The sequence below is a fragment of the Lacerta agilis genome, chromosome 11, assembly GCF_009819535.1.
Source record: "Lacerta agilis isolate rLacAgi1 chromosome 11, rLacAgi1.pri, whole genome shotgun sequence".
NCBI classification, from domain to species: domain Eukaryota; kingdom Metazoa; phylum Chordata; class Lepidosauria; order Squamata; family Lacertidae; genus Lacerta; species Lacerta agilis.
This window is the reverse complement of record NC_046322.1, coordinates 3,769,341-3,792,830: the sequence shown is the minus strand read 5'-3', so window position 1 is coordinate 3,792,830 and position 23,490 is coordinate 3,769,341. Positions and strand designations below refer to the sequence as shown.

Below are 23,490 nucleotides of genomic sequence, written 5' to 3'. Positions count from 1 at the left end.
GTGTCCAGGACAGCTGAGACCCTACCTGCCCGCGGACTGTCTCGCCAGAGTGGTGCATGCTCTAGTTATCTCTCGCTTGGACTACTGCAATGCGCTCTATATGGGGCTACCTTTGAAGGTGACCCAGAAACTACAACTAATCCAGAATGTGGCAGCTAGACTGGCCGCCGAGACCACATAACACCGGTCTTGAAAGACCTACATTGGCTCCCAGTACGTTTCCGAGCACAATTCAAAGTGTTGGTGCTGACTTTTAAAGCCCTAAACGGCCTCAGCCCAGTATACCTGAAGGGACGTCTCCACCTCCATCGTTCTGCCCAGACACTGAGATCCAGCGCCGAGGGCCTTCTGGCAGTTCCCTGGCTGTGAGAAGCCAAGTTACAGGGAACCAGGCAGAGGGCCTTCTCGGTAATGGCACCCGCCCTGTGGAACGACCTCCCACCAGATGTCAAAGAGAAAAACAACTACCAGACTTTTAGAAGACATCTGAAGACAGCCCTGTTTAGGGAAGCTTTTAGTGTTTGGTGAACTATTTATTTTAATATTTGTTGGAAGCTGCCCAGAGTGGCTGGGAAAACCCAGCCAGATGGGCAGGGTATAAATAATAAATTTGTTGTTGTTGTTGTTGTTGTTGTTGTTGTTGTTGTTGTTGTGCTTTAAAAAAATGCTCTCCAAGAGGCAACGAGATGCCTCTCGCCACACAAAGGCCATTTTGCCTTCCAAATGCTGAGCTCCACCCCCCCTGCACCCACCTGCCTCTGGGGTCCCCACAGAGAGGCCTGCATGTTCTTGGGACCTTTCCTCTTGCCCTTGTGCACATCCCCCAGCAGGCACGTCCCCTTGCCTGCTATTCTTCCCACAGATAATAGAGAATAAATTGCAATTAGATTTGGTAATTGTAGATAATTAAGTCAAAATGAGCAGTTAATTATAAAAAAAATATGTTTTTCAGGTGTTGATTGTATCATTTATTTTCTTTCGAAACTCTAATGTCTCGCTTGAACAAGTTTAATATTTTGAATACTTTTAACCCCTTTTTAATATAAAAAAACGCAAAACAAAGAACAGCACACACAAAAATTTCCTTCTTTTAAGTGGAGCCTTGCTTAGCTGAGAATTAACATTCAAGTTTTTACCCCAGGAGTTCATGTCAACCAGAAGGTAGAGATAACTTCTTTTCTTGATTATTTCTGTGTTTTGTTTTTCAAATAGCAAAAAAAGAAAGAAAAGTCTTTGGCATTTCAATGACACAGTCCAGCTGCACAGCATCATTCTCCAGCCCCAATAATCACATGCACCCTTTTCAGAGAGTGAAGCAAACATCACTTCCATATTCAAATGCATAAAGGAGACAAATGGACTTGTCGTCTTAGCCTCCTCTGGCTTTACATTAGATTAAATTATTTAGGGCGCATTCATCTGGTAACCTTTGCAGAACTGATGAATGAATACAGGAAGCAAACTTTCCGATGTCTTGCTGCCAAACTTCACGACCGGCTGGCACAGAGACTCGGGAATGCGCAATTGCACGCTAATGCTAAAAAATGTCTGCATGTCTCCATCAGAAAAGACAGACATAAAGACGGACGGATGATCCCATAGAATCCCTAAGTCTTGTTTTTCTCACACCCTATGTTATCCCTCCCCTCTCGATATAGGAGGGCTGTTGCAACTAACAAAAGACCTGCAGATGCTAAGGGTAGATTCGCTAGAAGAGTGGGAACAGTTTGATACTTGTATTTTCTAAGTATTACATACAGGTAACTTGCAGATTACGTGCATTTAACTTGCACACATTCAGCTTTATGCATGCGACAATTTGAAAATAAATAAATAAAAGGGGTGGAAAGGAGATGGGCACGTGGGGAAAAGTATTTTAACTATATGTGATTTTGGTTTTATGCGCTATCCCCAGAATGCAACCTCCATGTACGTTGAGGTTACTGTACTGTGTTTTGGACAAAATCAAACACAGATAAGTCCGTTTATGGTCACCTCTACGATGAAGCAACACAAATAATAATAATAATAATAATAATAATAATAATAATAATAATAATAATAATGATAATAATAATAATTTTATTTGTACCCCGCCCATCTGGCTGGGTCTCCCCAGCCACTCTGGGCGGCTTCCATCAAATATTAAAATACATTTAAAATATCATGGATTAAAAACTTCCCTAAACAGGGCTGCCTTCAGGTATTTTCTGAATGTCAGGTATCTATCTGCACAGGAAAGATTTCCTGCATGAGAAAGGAGGAAAACCCTATGCGCAAGCAACAGAAAAGCTAATGCATCCAATTGTGGAACTGAGTTCATAAGCAGTTTTGATCGTTGGTTAGACAAGGGTCACCAATGGAAACTGAAGGCACTATGCTCAAGACAAGGAAGCAAAGTCAGACATGCAGATCTGAACACAGCACTAAAAAGCCAAGTTCAGTACAACTGGCTTTGTTTCGAAGGCAAGATGATGGTATGGGCAGCACGCGCTGATGCATGTTTACTCAGAAGCAAACCAAACTGCATACAATCCAGCCCTCCACCTGCCTGGAGAATTGAGACCTTCGCGGGGGTTGTCCCTCAGCCCAGTCTTGAAGCCCAAACTTAGAAGTGAACTTTTCCCTGCATTTGTTGCTGCAGCAAAGGTCAAGGCAGCCCTGGAGGGATGATTCAGAGATCAATGCTGGCTACAATCACTGCCTCAAAACTGGAGAAGCGTAGTGTTCAAACACAGAAAGAGAACATGGAAAACCTTGGCACATGACACCCAATGAGAAAAACACAGTGAGTGAGTGCTGCCCAGTGATTGTTCCTGTCTCTCCCAGTGCAGGCACTTGTTATAAGGAGTTCCGCATTTGCATTAATTAACGGAGAGATAGGCAGACCCTGTGCAATTCAGCCCATCCTAGGGTAGGGCTCAAGGAGGCGCCCTCTGTTCCCCCCGTGATTATTAGCACTTCTGTACAGAACTCTGCTTCCGCACTTGAAGAACTATAGACCTGGGTCAAACTAGAAAGGTTGCCAGGGGACACTTTTTCAGAGCACCTCTGTTGAATTTCAACTCCAGTGTCACCCTGTTTGCTGCCTGTTTTGGGGCCCTCTCTCCCTCCTGGCTTTGTGCCACGTGAACCACTTTCAAACCTCTCTCTTAAGCTTGCCGTCTCCAATAAATGTCTGTTTCAAACCTTGCCTTGGTTGGTTTCCTGGCTTCTTTGATGCCCTGGCCTGATCCTGCTTCGCCTCTGAGCTTCATCTGAGAGCCCCTAAAAGTGACTGCCTTTAATGCAGGCTCCCAAGATCTACTTTCAAGGACAGAAGCCCAGGTTTGGGTCTCTGCGCCCTCCACCCCACAGTCTTTATTGACTATATTGTCATCCCATGATGTTACTTCCATTCTTTTTGGCTTGAAGCATTTAATCTGAGAGAGGGGAGGTAGAGGTGAAAGAAAATATGTTTTTTAGCATTCTGAAAAGCCCTTTAGACAAATCATAAAATATACTGACACATGAAAGTGCTTAACAGAGGAGCACAAGACCAAGGTATTACCTGAGGCCCCCACAAGTGCCATTCATCACTGGGGCCAAGCCGCCGGGTCTCATCAGCGCTTCATCAATGAGCAGTTCTTCCGAATTAGGAGGCTGGCCTTTAAACCTGGGGTGGGGAGAGAAGAACCACATATCACGGTAAACATGCACGGCGCTGAGCAGCCAAATTTTCGCCCCTTCTCTTCCTCTCCCCCTTTACACAGCAGGTAAGTTGTACTTCAACTGCAATCCTACCCACACTTAACTGGAAGTAAGTGCCATTGCTGTCAACAGGACTTATGTTTGAATAGACACGCCTAGGCATGAGCCATCGGCCTCCAAGCCAAAAAAACCCTAAATTTATTAGAATCCTGCATTATTTTGTGTGGAGGGGGCAGTTCTATGAATACTCCTTGATGCAGTCACAAGGCAGTGGTGCCAGGAACTGAGGTCAAAAGCAGCGCTGTGTGCTTGCCCACCACACCTCTCCATTGCTCAAGGGGTCACTGGATGAGGGCACCGGAAGCCGGCTTTTGAATTCTGAATTTCAAAAGTCCTCTAAATTTTGTTATTGCGATCAGCAAGTTCTGCAAATGTATTGCCAGTTGGGCAAACTTGCAAAGAATGCCAGCTCCATTCCTACAGCAACATTCCAGACAGAAGAATGGTTTGCTTCCATCCCTCCACCCTCTGATCAATTTAACCCAGAAGAGAAAATGCAATTTGTTTTAACAGAAATAGCAATTTATGGAACATGCAACTGAGGCCACGAATAGGTTAGATGGCTTTAAAGAGGGTAAGATTATTTAGGTAAGAATGTGTTGAAGTTGCCATTATTAACTAGACATGGGTAGGCAAACTAAGGCCTGGGGGCCGGATCCTGCCCAATCGCCTTCTAAATCTGGCCTGCGAATTTTTACATGAGTAGAATGTGTCCTTTTATTTGAAATGCATCTCTGGGCTATTTGTGGGACAAAGTCATTCGTTCATTCGTTTTTCTTCAAAATATAGTCCGCCCCCCCCAAGGTCTGAGGGTCAGTGGACTGGCCCCCTGCTGAAAAAGTTTGCTGACCCCTGAACTAGAATGTCTCAATGGAATCTCTGTGGTCAGCAAGGGTGTGACAATGAACGCCAGTTGCTAAGGAGGGAGAACTATGGACTTCATGTCTTGTGTGTTGTGGACATCTCAGAGGTACCTGGCTGGCCAGTGTGGAAAACAGGGTGCTGGTTTTAGTCTGTGGATTTTTAGTCTGATTCAGCTACAGGGCTCTTCTTCTGGCACCATAACTGCTATCATGGGGGCTGGCAGCTGTGCCATTCTATGGGTGGCACCCAATGCTCTCGTTTCTTTAGGGTTTATGCTTGTGCAATGGACCTTTCCCCAGCTCCTGGCCCCACACCCTCCCCAAATCTGCTCTGGAAGGCTGAAGGGAAACCCACAACAGATTTATTTAGGGGGAGGAGAGGGGGGACAGATTCGTTGTGCGAGTGGCAGCACTACTCTGGAAACAAGCCTCTGTTTACAACCAGCTAGCTAGCACACACACAAACAAAGAGTATCGAGACAAGCTGGAGAGCTGAGTTTTGCCAAAAGGAAAAGAAAAATGTGTTTCTCAGCTAGTCTCTGCAGGCACTTAGGTTGTATTGGTGCACTTCAGCGGGGCTGAAAGTCGTGACTGCCCAGCAAAACCTTAAAAGAAAAAGAGAAAAAGTTTCCATGCCTCCAAAGATGGAGGTTGTATTTAGCTATCATGGCTAATACTGTTGAGAGACCCATCTATCCTCCATGAACTTAAATTAATCAATACATGGGAAGGAGCAGAGCGGAGACAGTAAAGGATGCCTCTGGTCTTCCTTTTGCAGCTTTTCTGCCAACCAGCACTTTACAGAACGTGCAATCTTCTCAGCAGAAGCTGGATGCAGCAGATGTGAGGATACACAATAAGAAAAGCGTAATTGCAGAGGCATTTAAGAGTCCCGTCGTTGGGCAGTGGATGCCCCACAGAGCACTCCGAGAACGACTTTCAAAACAACAACATTGCCTCGCACAGACTTCAGGCCTTCCTTTTCTTCCTCCATTAGCAGGAACATATGCATGGATTTAAGATATTTGATCATTAAAAATCCATCTGCTCCTACTTAGTTCTTCACCTTTGTTTGTGACCCCAGTAGTCTTCTAAAGTACACAGCTCTGATTGCCTCTGATCAAACAGGCATTTTAACAGCCAAAGCAACACAGCTTGCTTTTGAACAGCATCTCACAGACAAAAGAAGAGATCGGGGAGGGAACCCTGGGAGCTACTCTGTCCTTGCAGGCCATTGACACAGAATGGGACCTCATTCTGAGCTTTTATGTATTTTATGTCTGGAGTCCCCTTTCCTCTGCTGCCCCCCCAGTTAAGTTTGGGAAGGGGAAGAGGGCAGAGTGCCCCTTCAGGCAGCCAGCCTCCTCTATATGGTTATACTTGCATGGAGGAAAAGAGCAAGGCTATGTCCTTTGGCCCTGCCTAGTTCAAGCACACTACTCTGTGGAAGAGGATCCCTAAAGAGGGATCAAGGACTGGCATAAACTCAAGAGTGATCTGATTTCATTTCCAAATAGGTTTAGGGGGGTGGGGAGAGAGATGCTCCATTTTTTGCATGATACCCAGTCATGAAAACAGACTGACATACTGCAAAGGGAGTCATGAAAAGAGCCACTGAAGTAGCTGGAGGTGTAGGTTTGTATATATACGGCAAACCCATGGTCAGATCCCTGCTTAGCTACAGAAAATAATTGGTCGGGCTTGGCCAAGTCACCACCTTTTACTCCAACCTGAGACTAGAACAAACTCCTTGAATGAATTCCACAGGTAACTCTGCAGATGGAGAAATCATAGGGGGGATCATGTCATATTAAATGGCATGGGAGGCTCCTCAGCTCAGCAGTAATGATTATGTTTGGATTGCAGAAGGTCATAGAATCAAAGAAATGTAGAGTTGGAAGGGAGCGTGAGGGTCATCTAGTCCAACTCCCTGCAATGCAGGAATCTCAATTAAAGCATCCATGACTGATGACCATCCAACCTCTGCTTAAAATTCTCCAAGGAAGAAGAGTCCACAAACTCCCAAGGAAGACCATTCCACCGCCAAACAGCTCTTACTGTCAGTTCTTCCAAGTTTTTAGTTAGAATCTCTTTTCTTGAAGCCATCAGTTTGAGCCCTACCCTCCAGAGCAGGAGAAAACCCTCTCCATGTGACAATCCTTGATATAATGTGAGGTCCCATTTTCTGCTCTTTGACCGTAATAAAGATACAGTGGTGCCCCGCTAGACGAATGCCTCGCTAGACGAAAAACTCGCTAGACGAACGCATTCGTCTAGCGGAAGGCAGCCCCGCAAGATGAAAAAGTCTATGGGGCTGCCTCACAAGACGAAAATTTTTCGTCTTTTTTTTCGTCTAGCGAAAACGCGGTTTGCATTGCCGCTTCGCTAGACGAAAAACCCGCTAGACGAAAATTTTCGCAGGACGAATTATTTTCTTCTAGCGGGGCACCACTGTATTTGATTTTATTTTATTTGTGAGGTCCCAGTACCTCACATTAAAGAAACTAAGATGAGTTGAGAAAGATTTTTGTTGGCCTATGTCTAGAGAACGAGAGGCTGAGTGTTGTTTCACTTCCCACAAGGCTTCTGAAGGTGGCACAAGTGGTGAGAATTAGCAAAGCCGGCACAATTTATCCTATTTGCAAAATCCGTATTGTATTTCCTGATGAAATGAGCATGGGGCAGGCCACAAAACTACTAAAAGTGACTAAAAGAATAATTAAAACATCTAAAACCCACAATCCATTTTTTATACGACATCCCCCACCGTCTGTCAATCTCAATATAAAGTTACTGCTGAATATTCAAAGGCCTGCTGGAAATGGCTTATTTTCACCTGGTATTGAAAAGGAACCATTCTAAGCACCTGCCTAACATCAAGGGGAAGATCATTCCACAGTCAGAGGGCCACCACCAAGAAGGCCCTATTACTACATCGCTTTAGCCCAGATATTTTTTTGCCAACAACCAAAAGGGCCTCTTCAGTGGATTGGGACTATAGGAAACAAATGGCTACAAGTCCTCACACACACACAGAGGACTTGCAGGAGGCAAGGAGATGGTGGCAATTACAACGTCTGGCATGTACGGGAAGTCAAAAGCGGTGGACCTCTGCGAACATAATTTGTCTTAAAGATCTCAAATTAGTGTTTAAAGTAAGGGGACACACTATGCAGTTCACAACACTATTTCTCCTTGGTTTTTGAGATTTATTGCCATTGTACTTCTCCATCCTCCAAAACAAAATTCTATGCTAGACTGTTATGGAGATAAGCTTGAAAAATACGATGGTTCCATGTCTACTGAATCTCAGAGGCCTCAGTACAACCAAGCTTCCAAAACACATGAATTATAAGCTTATCTCACACAAAAAAGTAAAGAAAAGGAAGGAAGGCATTGAATGCAGGTTATTTTGTGATGAGATGGTATGGAAGTCGGTTTTGGTACCTCTTTGAAATCAAAACCTCCCTTGAGGAAATGCTATAATACTCGAAACGCATCGGGCAATAAATAATCTTCTAGCACCTCTGAGATTTCTTCCTCTTTCTGCCTCACACTCAAGTACCCAACTCAAGAGTAGCTCTGTGCTATAAGTGGCAATTGTGTTTGCTGTGGGCATGCTGGTGTTTTCTGCCGCAAATGCTTAAAGTGTGAATGACAGATGTGCGTCCTTCAACATCCATATACATGCACTGGGAAACCACAACACAAATCAGGGCTCTCAGGTGAGGTTACGCAGGTGTTTAGGCATGCATGCCTGTCATTCACATCTTAAGAATTTGCTGTGGGGAAAACCAGTATAACATCAGCATACCCACAGCAAATGTAACTACTACATAAAACGTGGAACCTCTCCGAATAACTCAGGCAGAGATTAGCAATCATGTCAGGTCAGAGCCAGCTGGGTACATGGTGTGAAGTTCAATCCACAAGTCAGTTGTCTACCCCTGCTCTCTACAGGGCACCTAGAAGTCACCCAGCCACCTTTCTCAATTGATCTCTACTTGCACACCTGAATCACTTCTATGCTTCCCCAGTACAACTCCCAGCTTCCATGTTTCAACTAGCTTTGAACTGCCTTCAATCTTTTTCAGGCTTAATAGTAGTGAGGGGGACAACAGAAGGAAGCAACTGCTAAAGTCTGCCTTAAATGGCTGAAGCAACTCTCTGAGACCTTGCAGTTGGGCATAGGATGTTTGCTTATGGGCACCAGAGAGTGGGAGTTCACTGAAATACAGCAACATCCTCTTTTTGGATCAGCAGCATCAATCCCCCATGCAGAACAAGCCTGATGGAGCTCAGAATCTTGAAGAGGCTTCGCAGTGCATCGTATTCTTCGATGCCATCATTGCAAATGCTAAACTACCACAGTATCTGAGCCATTTGCAATGTAGCTTTAACCAAATTGTTCCCATGACACCGCAGATGATTAAGGCAGATCACACATCTTTGTGGAACTAATGTCTTTGGGTAAATTAGAAAGCTTGTTGTGTTTTATGAGTTCTTCCGTGGCCTGAAGAGGGGTTTAAGAAATGCTCGTCTAACCCAGCACCAGATATCGGCCTAACAAAGAAGTCAACAGACCCACCCACCTTCCATAAACCCCGACAGAACTCGAGCAGAAGCCAATTTCCGACACTCCTCCCCAAACTCACCGATTGTAGTCAAGCCGGGATTGGTGGAGCTGCTGTTGCTGAAGCAGCAGTTTTGCCTCCTGCTTGGCTAACAGATTCTGAAGGCGTTCTTTCTCGATTTCCAGCTCCATCTTCTGAAGCAGCAGCTGCTTCCTCCTTTCTTCCGATAACCTTGTACCACGCTGCATTTCTTTTGGTCTCAAGTCCGTGCTGCCGTTCAGTCCAGAAGTATGCGACGGGCACGAGCAACACGCAAAGGATTCACAACGTGGGCCGGGGTGCATTTTTGGAAGGTGGCAGCCCTCTTGGAAAGAATCATGATCCGAGCTGCCCGGTTTCTTGTGGAAAAAGCAAGTCTGAAGGGGACAGCTGTTTCTCCTCTGCTCCGCGGCAGGAGTTACTTTCTTGTGGGGAGGCAACTTCTGCCTTGTTGGCGAGACCACGTTGTTGCACTTACCATGCAACCCATTGGCCAGCATGAACTCGTTCCGATCTTCTTGCAGATGACCCTGGGCTGCAGCTTGATGAGCATGACTGTTCCTGCAAGACTGAGAGACAGGCATGCGGGTAGGACTTCCATGTGCCATTCTGTTGTTCTTGTATAAGGCCTGTGGTCGAGCAATGCTAAGGTAGGATCCATCCAGTTCCGAAGATGACAGAGGTTGACAAAGGCTTCTGTGGTTGGACATCTACAAGAGAAAGGCAAAAACAAAAAGCAACCCACATTAATTTTTTAAAATTCCATTTAAAATATGTTTAATTGTTTCTATTCTAGTTCTCATCGCTGGCTCACAGCATTGAAAACTTGTACCAGCACCAGTAAACTTGCAGCGGTTTGATGGTGAACACCGAACGCAACTCAACAGAAAATGGGTTTCAAGTGGAAGAGAGGAATATGCTATCAAATCTGCAATTTAATTCCGTCTACACAGGTACAATAAATATAAAAACCACTGCCTGCAGGATTTGGGGCATAAACAAGGTACTTCAGCCTATCAAGGAGTTGCGAGTATCTAGGGTTACATAAAATCAACTTGAAGTGTGGCAAAAAAGCATTAAATGTTAATGTCTGAAAATGTTTAATTTTGAATACAGAGCCAAGAAATCCATTCAGCCACTATAAATACTGTCTGATTGGCCATTACACAGCAGGGGATTTGATGTAAAACATTTCACCTTGCGCTGAATGGGATATTACTTACTGTTGGAAATTTGATGAGAGTTTTTGAAATATCCTTACAGAAACACTGATAAAGAACTAGACCACTTCCTGTAAAATACGGTTCTACATCAAAAGCTGTCATTCAACTACAAAACACATTTAAATCCTACCACATAAGTGATTTCTTTTTCCAATTAAGTTGGGCTGGTGATGAGAGACTGATAAAACTCCGAAGCTAGAAAGACACGTTAATTTGCATTTGTTGACCCAACCCAAAATGTGGGGAGTGGAGGCGACCCGACTGGGCCCATAGTTCATGTATGTTAACAGGCACTAAAAATCCCAATACGTACCACAGAGCACTCTTGCACCATAGTTCACTGAAATTAAACAACTGTGTGGAATAAGCCATCCCCAAGGCTTGCAATAGATGCTCAAAGTACTGTTTAAATCTGAGCATTTATTTCAGGAACAATATTGGACCAAAACTGTTTCAGACTGGATTTGTGTAAGAAATCTCCCAACCTTTAAGTGTGTTTAAGCATAGAATCCAAGGTCTGCAAAGACAGCAAGAATGTTTTGATGGAGAGTATGGATAGGAAAACCTTAAAACGTGATTCTGAAACCGTGTCAGCCTGACAGCAACTTCTCTATCACAACTTATAGCAACAAACATACCCAAAGGGAATGTTCTCGAAAGGGGAAGGGGCTGGGAATGACTCCCTGTCTGAAACCATGGACAGCCACTGAACCTGGTTGAACCACAAGGCCTGACTTATCAGCTTCCTAGAGGCAAAGAACATTTCCCACAATGCTCAAGGATTACACTTCCTCAGGGGAACGTACCCCCTTCATCATAAGATCTCAGGGCAGTTCACAGAATAAAATACAGGACAGAAATAAGTAAAACCAAACAGGAAAACAATAACCCCCCCCCCTTCCCACCGACACATTTGAAAGGCTGTAGGACATTAATCAGTCAAAGGCCTGGTTGAAGATGAACATTTTTGCCCGGTGTCTAAAAGAATACAATGAAGGTGCCAAGAGAACCTCTCTGGGGAGAGCTTTCCACAAATGGGGTGCCACCACAGAGAAGGCCTGTTCTTGTGTTGCCACCCTCTGGACCTCACGTGCAGGAGGCATACAGAGAAGGGCCTCAGAAGATGATCTCAGGGTCCAGGTAGGTTCATATGGAAAGAGGTGGGCCTGAGAGGTTTAAGGCCTCTTTTCCAGATTCGTAGTGTTTCCTTTGTCCAATGAACTCAGGACATAGCTTTCTATCTCCTCCAACCCCCAATAACCATGGGAGATAGATCACAAGGGTCCTTATGGATGAAGGTGGTTTTGAACATGGGCCCATTCCAGACTCCATCTGTAGCCTAGGTTTGTTTATGGCTTACTACTCAGGGTTTGCCTGGGGTGAGACAAACCATGAGTCTGGGTTCAAACTCATTGCTTAGTCAAACCATGGCTTGCTTCACAGCAGCAGGGAGACCAGAGGAGGAGGAACACTGTTTTCTCTTTCATGTTAAAGGCGTGCTTTGGATCAGCATTGGGCGCTGTGGTCTAAACCACTGAGTCTCGTGGGCTTGCCAATCAGAAGGTTGGCGGTTTGAATCCCTGCGACGGGGTGAGCTCCCGTTGCTCTGTCCTAGTTCCTGCCAACCTAGCAGTTTGAGAGCAGGCCAGTGCAAGTAGATAAATAGGTATTGCTGCAATGGGAAGGTAAAAAGGAGTTTCCGTGCGCTCTGGTTTCCATCAAGGTGTTCTGTTGCGCCAGAAGTGGTTTAGTAATTGCTGGCCACATGACCTGGAAAGCTGTCTGTGGACAAACTCTGGCTCCCTTTGCTTGAAAACGAGATGAGTGCCGCAACCCCATAGTTGCCTGTGACTGGACGTAACAATACAGGGGTCCTTTACCTTTAACTTTTCTTATATATATCTAGTCCCACACTGTCTGGTCTGATTGGTAGTGGCATTCCAGGATTCCTAGCAAAAGCCTTTATGTTCACTTACTGTGAATTGGAGACGCCTGAATTGAACTGGGATTGAACATGGTGCACTCTCTGCACAGCGTGTTTGTCCCACCACTGAGCTCTGGCGCTCTCTCTCTGGGGTGCTTTGCCAAGAAGTCGAAAATGGCAAGAAGCTCCCATTAAGTGCAGTTCCTGTGCTACAGCATGTAGCCGGGCACTCAATCCAAACTCCACATTTTTTGCGAGTGTCGGACAAGTCAAGAAGAAACTATTGCTTATTTCTCAAGCAATAGTCAAAGTCTAAGCTAGCCTTGCCTGCCTTTATCCTCCTCTCCAAGGGAAGCAGTTTTGTTGCCCCTCATTGCCAGGTGCATTTCTGACATTCTGCAACAGGCTGCTGCTAAGCTATCAAGATAGTTATGCCAATCTTTTGTTGAAAGAGTTATTAGGAAAGAATTTACTTAGAAGAATATGCAGAATTAAAACTTAAGTGAAAGATATCTGGCATTCAGACTCCTTCCTTTTATTGCCCAATCTTTTACTGAAATCTCCATTACAAAAAAAGTCTTAAGATTAATCATTACAAAGCACCTAGATGGGACAGAGATTGCCGATATTAATACCCCAAGATAAATAAGGCAGATAACCATGTAAAAAGGTTAGTTGCCTATTTTCTTAGCAGGAGATAAAGTGCCATTGTTGCTCATGAATGATGTATGATGATGATTGCTGTATTTCAAGTGTGCCATACAAAAAAGAAAGGCAAGGGGGGAGAGACAATGAGAAGGCAATAGTAACAACGTGGCATTGTTCTTGTTTAGCACAGCGTGATCGGCAGGAGTGAAGACGTGTGGCTTACAAGGAATCTCTTACGGCAACGGAGAATGAATCTCTGCCAAAGCGGAATCCACAGCTTATGTGAGGGGTGCCTGGTTTCTGCTTTAAAATAATTATTTTAAGAGCAACACACTGTCATTAATTGCTTTCAGTGTATCTGAAGAAGTGTGCATGCACACAAAAGCTCATACCAAGAACAAACTTAGTTGGTCTCTAAGGTGCTACTGGAAGGATTTTTTTTATTTTTTATTTTGTTTTGACTATGGCAGACCAACACGGCCACCTACCTGTAACTGGAATTAATTGCTTTAACATCCTACGCTATGGATATTTCCAACAGTGGCCCAAGGGTGCAAGACATCCGTTCTCAAAATGGCTTCTGATGTGACACTGAGAATGATTTTCAACTTAGGTTATTGTTTTTTACAAACTTTATTGAAAAATTTAAAAACAGTTATCAAACACAAAGTGTTGTCTTCCAAGACAAATTCATGTGCAAATGATACCGTATTTTTCGCTCCATAAGACGCACTTTTTTCCTCCTGAAAAGTAAGGGGAAATACCTGTGCGTCTTATGGAGCGAATGGTGGTCCCTGGAGCTGAATTGCCCAGGGGCCAAAAGCAGATTGTGCTTTTTATTTTACAAAGAGAAAGGGGAGTGTTGAAAGGACCCCGCTCAGCAGCTGATCAACAAGAGATCGGGAGAGAGATAAGAGTCCCTGCTCCCTTTCAGCCCCGCCCTCCATTGTTGAATGTGCTGCAGAGGGAGGTTGTTTGTTTCCTCAGGACATGTGACTGGCTGATTAGATTATCTGTCTGCAAACAGTAGAAATGGCTCCCTTTCCTTAAGATTTTTTCAGAAATGTGAGTTAAACCCCATAAAAATGGGGCTTTTCCTCTTTGCTTTTCCCCCTTTGCAAAAGGAGTTTTGCTTTTCCCCCTTTGCAAAAAAAGCTGCAAAACCTTTAGCTGATCCTAAAAAAAACAAAAAACCAGGGCTTTTCCCTTTGCAAAAAAGCTGCAAAACCTTTAGCTGATCCTAAAAAAAAACAAAAAAACCAGGGCTTTTCCCTTTGCAAAAAAGCTGCAAAACCTTTAGCTGATCCTAAAAAAAACAAAAAACCAGGGCTTTTCCCTTTGTAAAAAAAGCTGCAAAACCTTTAGCTGATCCTAAAAAAAACAAAAAACCAGGGCTTTTCCCTTTGCAAAAAAGCTGCAAAACCTTTAGCTGATCCTAAAAAAGGCCTTTTGCCTTTGCAAAAACAGCTGCAAAACTTTTAGCTGATCCTTAAAAAAAACAAAAAAAACCCACCCAGGGCTTTTAGAGGAGGAAAACCAGAAAAATATTTTTTCCCTTGTTTCCTCCTCTAAAAATGAGGTGCGCCCTATGGAGCGAAAAATACGGTAAGTCTTGCATGCAACCATCCGCACGGCATCAAAACAGACTTGGAGATTCTTTTATCTTACAATTTCAGTTCATCTCCACAGGGTATACGTCAAACGAAAGCATTAAAATAATTTCCCTATAGTGGCTGTTGTAACGGAGGGGGGGGGGAGATTACTGTACTATTTTTAATAAAGAATATGAATTGAGACCATATGGAGATAAAACCATATTTCTTGTTATTCCTCTTATCACTCTCCAATGGTGAGTTTGGTTTCTCGTAGGTGCTATATATCCACACATATTGGGTCACAGTTTCCGTGGTGGGAGGAGGTGCTTTTTCCCAATGGGAAGCAACTATTGGTTTCACTGTTCAAATCAGAAAGAAGATAAATTCTTTATGCTTGGCATTTGGATTGATACCGTTTCCCAATGACAGAAGGGCTAACACTGAATTGGGTGCAAGATGACAGTGGAAAAAATCAAGCTCAGAAATCTTAAAAACAACGGACACTACCACCACATATAAAGGAAGGTGCCTTTAAGCTTGTGCCCTCTCCAACACAAGGGGCGAGACAACGCTTGAAAGATGCAGGTGCCAACTTATGTTTTAGGAAACAAACTCCTGCCTAAGAATTACTATACTCATTCCTCTTCAAATTAGTTACAGTGGTACCTCAGGTTACAGACGCTTCAGGTTACAGACTCAGCTAACCCAGAAATAATGCTTCAGGTTAAGAAATTTGCTTCCGGATAAGAACAGAAATTGTGCTCTGGCGGCGCAGCGGCAGCGGGAGGTCCCATTAGCTAAAGTGGTGCTTCAGGTTAAGAACAGTTTCAGGTTAAGAACGGACCTCCAGAATGAATTACCAAAAGTACCACTGTACTTGCCTTGACTCTTGATGCTAAGTGAGCATTACTGGCTACTCTGGGGGGGGGGGGGAAAGAAAACCTCTGCAACGCTCTGGGCATTCATTTGTGCTGCCCATGACTTGGAAAGACCTCCATACCTTAAGAGCCATCTGACCCAAGGGCCTCAAAAAACAGTAGGTGTTTGACAGGTCCTAGAACCCAATTTTTGGATTTGCTTAGCTCTTCTCATCCCACCCTAATGTTCACCTGCACCTCTCTCCTTGCACACCCCCCCACCCCCGAGTCTTCTCTGTTTCGCAGAGACCAGGGAAGAGACAGAGGTGTCCTCTTTATGTACAAGGCTCGTGGGGGGGGGAGAACCATGCAACTCCGCAATTTCTTCATGCTGCATTTGAAAGATAGGGCAGCGGGCACTTGCTTTCGCACAAGGTTTCAGTTGTGGCATGAGTTTCTCTCATGATGCCCCAACCTTCCCGGGAGGCCTGTGTATGAAGCAAGAATGCCCCTTCTTCAAGACTTGTGGGACATCAGGACATCACAGGAGAGGGGCTGGGGTCTCTCGGTGCAGCATCCCGCTCTCCTTGTGACAGCATGGCTAGCTTGGTGTGCTCCGTAAGGGCCGCTGGGTATGCTTCTTTATTAGAGGCTTGGTACTGTAATTTGTGAATATTTCAGAAGACAGGGGCACCTTCCCAACTGGGAAGGCGGTTTAAAGTTGGCATTAAGCAAGCCAAGCCCTATGCGGAAAGAAAAGTCCTGTAGTTCTGTGACAGAGCATCTGCTTTTCATGCAAAGGCTCCAAGTTCAATCCCAAACCTCTCCCGGTAGTGCCACCCTTGAAATTCCAGAGAGGAGCTCTCTGCATAATACTGAACTAGGTGGAGCGGTGCTACAACTCCATATAAAGGCGGTTTCCTATGTTGCCGAAAAGCAGCCTCGGGAGAGGCAAAACGAAAGGAGGGCTCCCTCTCTGAGAGCACAATGATGCACATGCAAGTGATACCAACCTCAACTGCCACACGGAAAACCAGACCGCTGGTATTTTGCCTTTCTGTCAGCCATGGCATAGACCTCTCTCACACAACAAAAACATTCCCTTGACAATGCTTGGTGCAGAAATTAGAATTCATCGTGTTGCCGGCTTTATCAACATGCAACGACGACGGAAATAAATAAATAAAAATAACGGAGCGGCTCTGACTTCAATTTCACCTCCCCACCACTCCTGCCCTTTGTTTTACAGAGGGCTCGGCGGTGCAAGACCTAGATAAATATTTCAGAAACAATACTATTTGTGAGCAGATCAGGTTGCCGCCATTTCCCAGTGCATTTGGAGTTCACGCAAAAGAAGGGCAGGTGAACGGCGGGCTGCATCGCTAAGTCCGGGGGCCTGCGAGCGCCGAGCCGTCGGCAGGCTGATCGGGAATGCAAAATGCAATAGCTGCAAGCTAATCTTTGCCAAAGCCCCATCCCGAATAAATGGAGTGCATTCTCCCCAGCGCAATTAACTCACACACTCTGGCAGCTTTCTGCTATAAGATCATCAAGGTAGATTACCTTCCAGCATATGAACTAAATACTTACAGGTGTTATATCATCCGTTATTACTTACAAACTTCTGCATTTAACAAGACATCCAGGCAAATGAATGATCTCATTTATGAATTATTTATTAGCGTTTCACAGCATGCTCCTGGCGTCATCCATGGCCTTTTCCAGGTCATATGACACCAATTAGAGCTGAATTTTAAATTATTCAATAATCTGAACTCTCTTGTCATTTAACATATAGATATCAATGCAGTAAACAAGTTAAGTCTAATGGGCCCCGGAGGTTTGTGCGCACACACCCTGCTTTCTAACCTGCACCCCCAGCCCCAGTTCCCCTCCCGCCCATCAGCCGCAGAGGCTTTGCTCCGCTGCCGGAATAAGAAAAACAACAGAATGCAGCAAACACACACATTTGCAAGGTTTTAATATCAGTTATTTCGGCCTGCCTTAGGGATTTCATATCGCCACTTACAAGCACTGAATTTAAAATGTGCAAGTCTTTAGCTGCAAGCTTCTTCTTCTTTAAAAAAAAAAATACCAAAAAACATCTTAAATGGGTATATCTGGGATAAATTGCACCGAAAGGTTTACCCAATTTAAAATGAAGCAAAAGAGTGATAGAAAGCACGGAGCGTTGTTTAAAAGCTAGACCCTTTCACCCCTGCTGGAGGGGGGAAAATGCCAACATTTCTTCTTTGAGAAACAATACAGGTTTTGGGGAAAATTATAGTCCTTGCTGTTGTGTACTCAAGGAGACAGGCGCACAACATGTCTTCAATCATGAGCTGCAATATTTTAAATTCATGAACTTTTTCGTAAGGTGGAGGTGCTCAGACTGTCACAGTCCGCTTTACCTGAAGCCAGAAAGCCACTAGGTTTGACGTCCCCATCCACAGGCAAATAGCTCACAAGGCTTGGGCCAATGTACCATCCTCTCAAATATATAGACAAAGCTACCTTGGAGCAGATCAGACCATTAAGTCAGGGTACGGTCTCCTCTAAACGGAAGCACCACAGCTTTCCAGCAGAATTCTTTTCATTCAACTCAGGCTCCTTTCTTAAAATGGAGACACCAGATACCTGCAAACACACATAATACTCGTTCCGCATTTGTAAAAACTCAATCACCTAGTGTGGCAGCACCTGCACTTTGGAGCTCCCTGCCTATTGAGAGCAAGCAAGCACTAATAATAATAATAATAATAATAATAATAATAATAATAATAATAAACTTTTATTTGTATCCCGTCCTCCCCAGCCGAAGCCGGGCTCAGGGCGGCTAACATCAAATATGTAACGTTGGTATAAAATCAAACAATAATTAAATTACCTCCTAAAAACAAATCAGGGTCAAATTAAAATCTAATTAGGATTAGGGTTGAGAACAGTAAATGCTCAACAGGCCCAACTGTTCTTATATGGTCCTGTGAGAATGCTGGGAGGCCTCTTTCATACTAGTTCTTATCCAAAAGGGAAAGGGAGTCAGGCTGAGCCCTCACCAAAGGCCTGGCGGAACAACTCCGTTTTGCAGGCCCTGGGGAAAGATGTCAAATCCCGCAGGGCCCTGATCTCTTGTGGCAGAGCGTTCCACCAGGCCGGGGCCAAGGCCGAAAAGGCCCTGGCCTTGGCCGAGGCCAGCCTAATCTCCCTGAGGCCCGGGGTCTCTAAAATGTTGTTATTTGCAGACCGTAAGGTCCTCCGTGGGGCATACCAGGACAGGCGGTCCCATAGGTACAAGGGTCCTAGGCTGTATAGGGCTTTAAAGGTTAAAACCAGCGCCTTAAACCTGATCCTGTACTCCACCGGGAGCCAGTACAGCTGGTATAGCACTGGATGAATGTGATCCTGCGGTGAAGACCACATAAGGAGTCTCACCGCAGCATTCTGCACCCGCTGGAGTGTTCATTGCATTCTTTCCAGTGCCTGCTCAAAAAAATCCCCCACTTTCACCCCAACTAGGAGGGACCTTGCTCCCCAGACACACTCCTTTGATACCCAACTAATCACAGCACTCGGCAAGAGATAGTCTCCTGGAGATCCCATCCCATCTGTTTCAGACCAACAGGAAATGGGTCTTCTAGGTGGTGGCACCTCCCCACTTGGAACACCCTCTTCTTGCATATCTGACAAGCCTTATCTCTACTGTCTTTTCGGAGCCTATGTAATACCTTTTTTAAACAAGCCTTTTAAGAGGAGATGCTTCCCCCAGCGTGCATCCGTATTGGATTTGAAGCTTTTAACCTGCTCACTGCTTTTGGGAAGTTCCATGGAGAGTGATTCATTAACAAAGAGAGAACAAAAATTCACGAATCACAGTTTTCCTTTAGAGAGGAAAAACTATTTAGACAGAGGTGCTCAGAATAAGATTTTGGCAGTACTTGAATATAACGGTTCATGTTCCTCTTCACTCAGCCCCATATTCTTGCTCTTGCCTTTTTCTCAACCTGAACAGAAGAGCTCAAAAACAACTGTTTGTGTGAATGTAGCTTAAGATGTAAGGAAGATAGAAGGTCCATCTGGGAGGGCAGAAGACAGAGAAGAGCACCCAAACACCATTTGCCTTTACCATTTTGTCTTGTTGATTTTGTCCGGTTTTCGCTGCACCACTCCAACTGACGAGCGCTATTTGCCAACCTTCCCAAGGTTATGTCATCTAATGGTTCCATCTGCTCCCTTCATCTCTCAGTCTGCATTTTGGGCTCAGAACTCCCAATAAGCTGGATATTCTTTGGCATGTTCCTCTCCTGGCCTCACAGCTACCTTTCTACTAAGTTCTTCGCCAGAGAAGCAGGCACGGGGCAATGCATTCAAACTACAAGAAAGAAGATTCCCTTATTTTACAGACAAATGAAGTGCTGCAAGAAAGAAGATTCCACCTAAACATTAGGAAGAACTTCCTGACTGTAAGAGCTGTTTGACAGTGGAATTTGCTGCCAAGGAGTGTGGTGGAGTCTCCTTCTTTGGAGGTCTTTAAGCGGAGGCTTGACAGCCATCTGTCAGGAATGCTTTGATGGTGTTTCCTGCTTGGCAGGGGGTTGGACTGGATGGCCCTTGTGGTCTCTTCGGACTCTAGGATTCTATGATTCTGGTTGATATTTATTTGGGGCCTGAGAAGTGGGTGGTGAAGACATAAATGGAATAAGCACAGGGAGTTTCAAGCTTGTTTGTGTCTTCCATTAATAGTTCATCATCTCAACTAAATGGATTTGAGTGAGTTTCCTCCCGATTCTGAAATGGCTGTAAAGCTCCTCTAATGCTGAGTGCTACTGGCAAACTAATTTGCATCCATTCCTTCAAAGGGGGCAATTCCCCAGCTACCACCAATGCCACAACCAACACAGACTCCTTGGTTTTTAGTCATTCTGTGTTTTCCTTTAGATTGTTCAAAGCATTTTTTTTTCAGAAGTTGTTTTGGTCTTTTATTCTTCACACGCCTGATGTAGTGCATGGTTGCCCAGACAAGAGTTTGCCACAGCAAACCAGCTGGTCTCCAAGGCACACAGCAGCTATATCATTTTCTTGATACAAACACACACAGCTGCTCTTCTGGAATTTGTGTTTTCTTCCTTTTTCCTGCACATCAGAATGACTAGGATTGTCCCCCTTTAGCATCTTCAATGCATCCTTTCCTTGGTCCAAAGGACCGGAGCTGTCAGCTAGCTGCTAACAGCAATTAAACAGACTCCCAATGGAATTATTGCAAGTTTAATCACATCTTAGCCTCAGCATTTCCAGTTACCCCTCACTGTTACACTTCTGTACTTCCTTTAACATCATATCCCGGATAGCAATTTCAGAACAGATTTAAAAGCGACCCTACACAAATTTTGCAACAGATCAGAATGGTGCTTCCTATGGTCTTAACAAGGAAAGAAGGTTGAGATCAGAGCAAAGATGTCTAGCTTTAAAGAAAGCAAGACTCAGAAAACATTATTTTCTCAACATATTTCACTTGAAAATAAAGGAAGGGGGGGGCAACCAAGTCTAACTAGCAGTGTGCCAATTCACAAGCATCACACGTTAGGGATCTGATCAGGCAGCTGAGTTTCTCCACACATTTTCCTCCTACACTTTCAAAGCCTAGTAACACTCCTGAGCTCTTTTGATAGAAATTAAAAAGTTTTTGAAACAGGTGGGAATCACACTTGGAGAAGTGGGTCAATGGAACAGAGCATTTGTTAACACTCCCATTCAGAGAATATCCCTGGCTATAGACTCTTCACACTCCCTCTTCTTGCACTGGAGATGCTGGATTTAGAGAAGAGCTGAAGATATGGGGCAGCATATCCCTGTGCCAACAGAAGCACAGAAACAGGGACTCTTGGCTTCCAGGAACTCGAGAAGACTAGCAACCTCAATTTGCACCCCAGCAACGCCAATCTAGGGTCAAAGAGGAGTTAACTGCACCAAAAAGCACACTAGCAATGTCACAGATCATTCCACGTTACTACAGCACACCAACATTTGCAACTGCGTTTAATAAATTTGGCTGATATGACGGGGCTAGTATTTAGTGCCTCTGTCATCTGTGAGTTTGTAGAACTGGCAATGGCCATTTCGCATGGTGGTTCTGTTCCTGGCCCCCGTGTTTGCGGAGTCTGCATAATCATGCCTTGCCCACCTTCTTCCCTCTTCCGGGTCCATAAAGACCCACACGCCAGCAATCACACGTCATTTGGGCGTGCCTAAAATGGTTGCCGCCTATAGATATTACTTATAATAGATATTATTGCTGGAAGAACCCTTTCGAGAGAGCATCATCGCCTCTTTCTGGAGCGAAGTGTAACGACATTACGTTACAGGTAGGTAGCCGTGTTGGTCTGCTGTAGTCGAAACAAAATAAAAAATAACTCCTTCCAGTAGCACCTTAGAGACCAACTAAGTTTGTTATTGGTATGAGCTTTCGTGTGCATGCACACTTCTTCTTTTTTTAAAAAAATTTTTATTAAAGATTTTCTTGATTTGCAAAGGTAGTGCAATGTCTCTCTCGTATTTTTCCATATAACATTTTTACAAATCAGTTTTTGTTGTTGAGACATTAGGAAGAAAAGAGGGAGAGAGGTGGGTGGAACGGGGAGATAGGTGGGGTGGGGTGACGATGTTTCTTTTTTACTTGGCATGAGTAGGGTTTGGTGTCAGCGTTGTTTGTGTAGGTTCTCTGTCGTTTGCTTGTGCTCCTTTGGCGGTGAGAGAGGTCGACAGATACCATACGTTAGTGTGCATGCAAGCCTGAATAGCACTCTACTGCTGAGACTTGAGGAGTTAGCTACTGATACTTGGAAAAAGAGATGCAAACACACCTCAAGTTAGTGTCCATTTCCCAGTTCTGTTCTCAGTGGCAGATGGCAAGCACTGAAAGAATGCTGTCAAAAAGATAACTGAACTTGCTCAAATGCAAGGCATCCCCCGCAGACCCGTTTTGGCTATAGATCTAGCATGTCTTTGCTGAAAAAGAATCAGAGTCAGAAGCTGTGCCAAAAAGACCAAAGGCTTTTAAAAAAAAGCATCACCATATGCAAGAGAGATTGTTTTAGCGAAACAGGTAAATGAGGAAGGATATTTCCATAACAGAGGCATCCCGCAAAGCTGAAGAATTCCCCGGCTCTCTAGCAAAGGTGGCCCCAAGTGAGTAGACTCAAGCAGGGCAATGTCCTTGCAGAAGAGCATTTGGATTTTGCTAATGATCCAGGTCCCTGGGTGATAATTCATAAAAAAAAATATATAAGAGCAAGCAGCAATTTCCATGTGGCTGCCCTTTTGATCCTACATTTGTAGGGAGCATTCCTGAGGCTAGCTAGCGGCGCCCCCGTGGCTCTGGTGGGGTGACCTCTAGTCTGCCCCTCAAATGACAATCATGCCAAGGAATGACAACAAGGACTGCAGAGAGGTCGACCTGTCAGCGTGGTGCTTGAAAGGCAGCCTGGCTCATCGTGATCATGACCTGACAAAAAAGTTACACAGAAGTTTCGGCTTTTGAAAAAGGTGAGTGTGTCTCTTTTCTGATGCATTCTCACGATGGTCAATAATCTCAAGCAGGCCCAAGAATCCAGGGGACACACAAGCAACATGCGACAACTCCACACTGTTTATGCCAGCCCATTTGCTGTATTGTGTTTGGGATTTCTGCATAAAAACGGTAACTGATTTTTGAGATTTAAGAGAGGGTCCGCAGTCGCTTCTCCCACTGCAGGAAGCTCAAAGCTTAAACCCAGGGGCCCCATTTGGGGCAGGAAGAGATTCATCTACACTCAAATACGTTAGTGGTTTTTTAAAAACACACATGAGTTTTAGAGAAGTATTTGATGTGGTTCCTTTTTGTATTTTATAGCAGCCAGCAATAAAGGTGCTCCTGAGAAACAATAGCACTCCTCCTAAAAATGAAGAGCGAGTTAGCCAAGTCTACCTAGGAAGAAGGTTCACTAGAGAAGACCTTTGGGTAAGTAACCAGATGCAAGGCAAA

The 23,490-nt window shown here is 44.5% G+C and overlaps 1 protein-coding gene across 4 annotated transcripts in view; it reads right to left on the bottom strand.

The window, feature by feature from the left end:
* KIAA1328 (KIAA1328 ortholog) overlaps window positions 1-23,490 on the bottom strand; it is a 192,732-nt gene that overhangs the window by 53,709 nt on the left and 115,533 nt on the right. For all 4 annotated transcript variants that reach the window (XM_033164210.1, XM_033164205.1, XM_033164206.1 and 1 more), the window contains 2 exons: window positions 9,269-9,936; window positions 3,551-3,655 (listed from right to left, as the gene is read on the bottom strand). In XM_033164210.1, coding sequence (XP_033020101.1) covers window positions 3,551-3,655; window positions 9,269-9,936 — 773 coding nt within the window. The remainder of the gene's footprint in view (window positions 1-3,550; window positions 3,656-9,268; window positions 9,937-23,490) is intronic.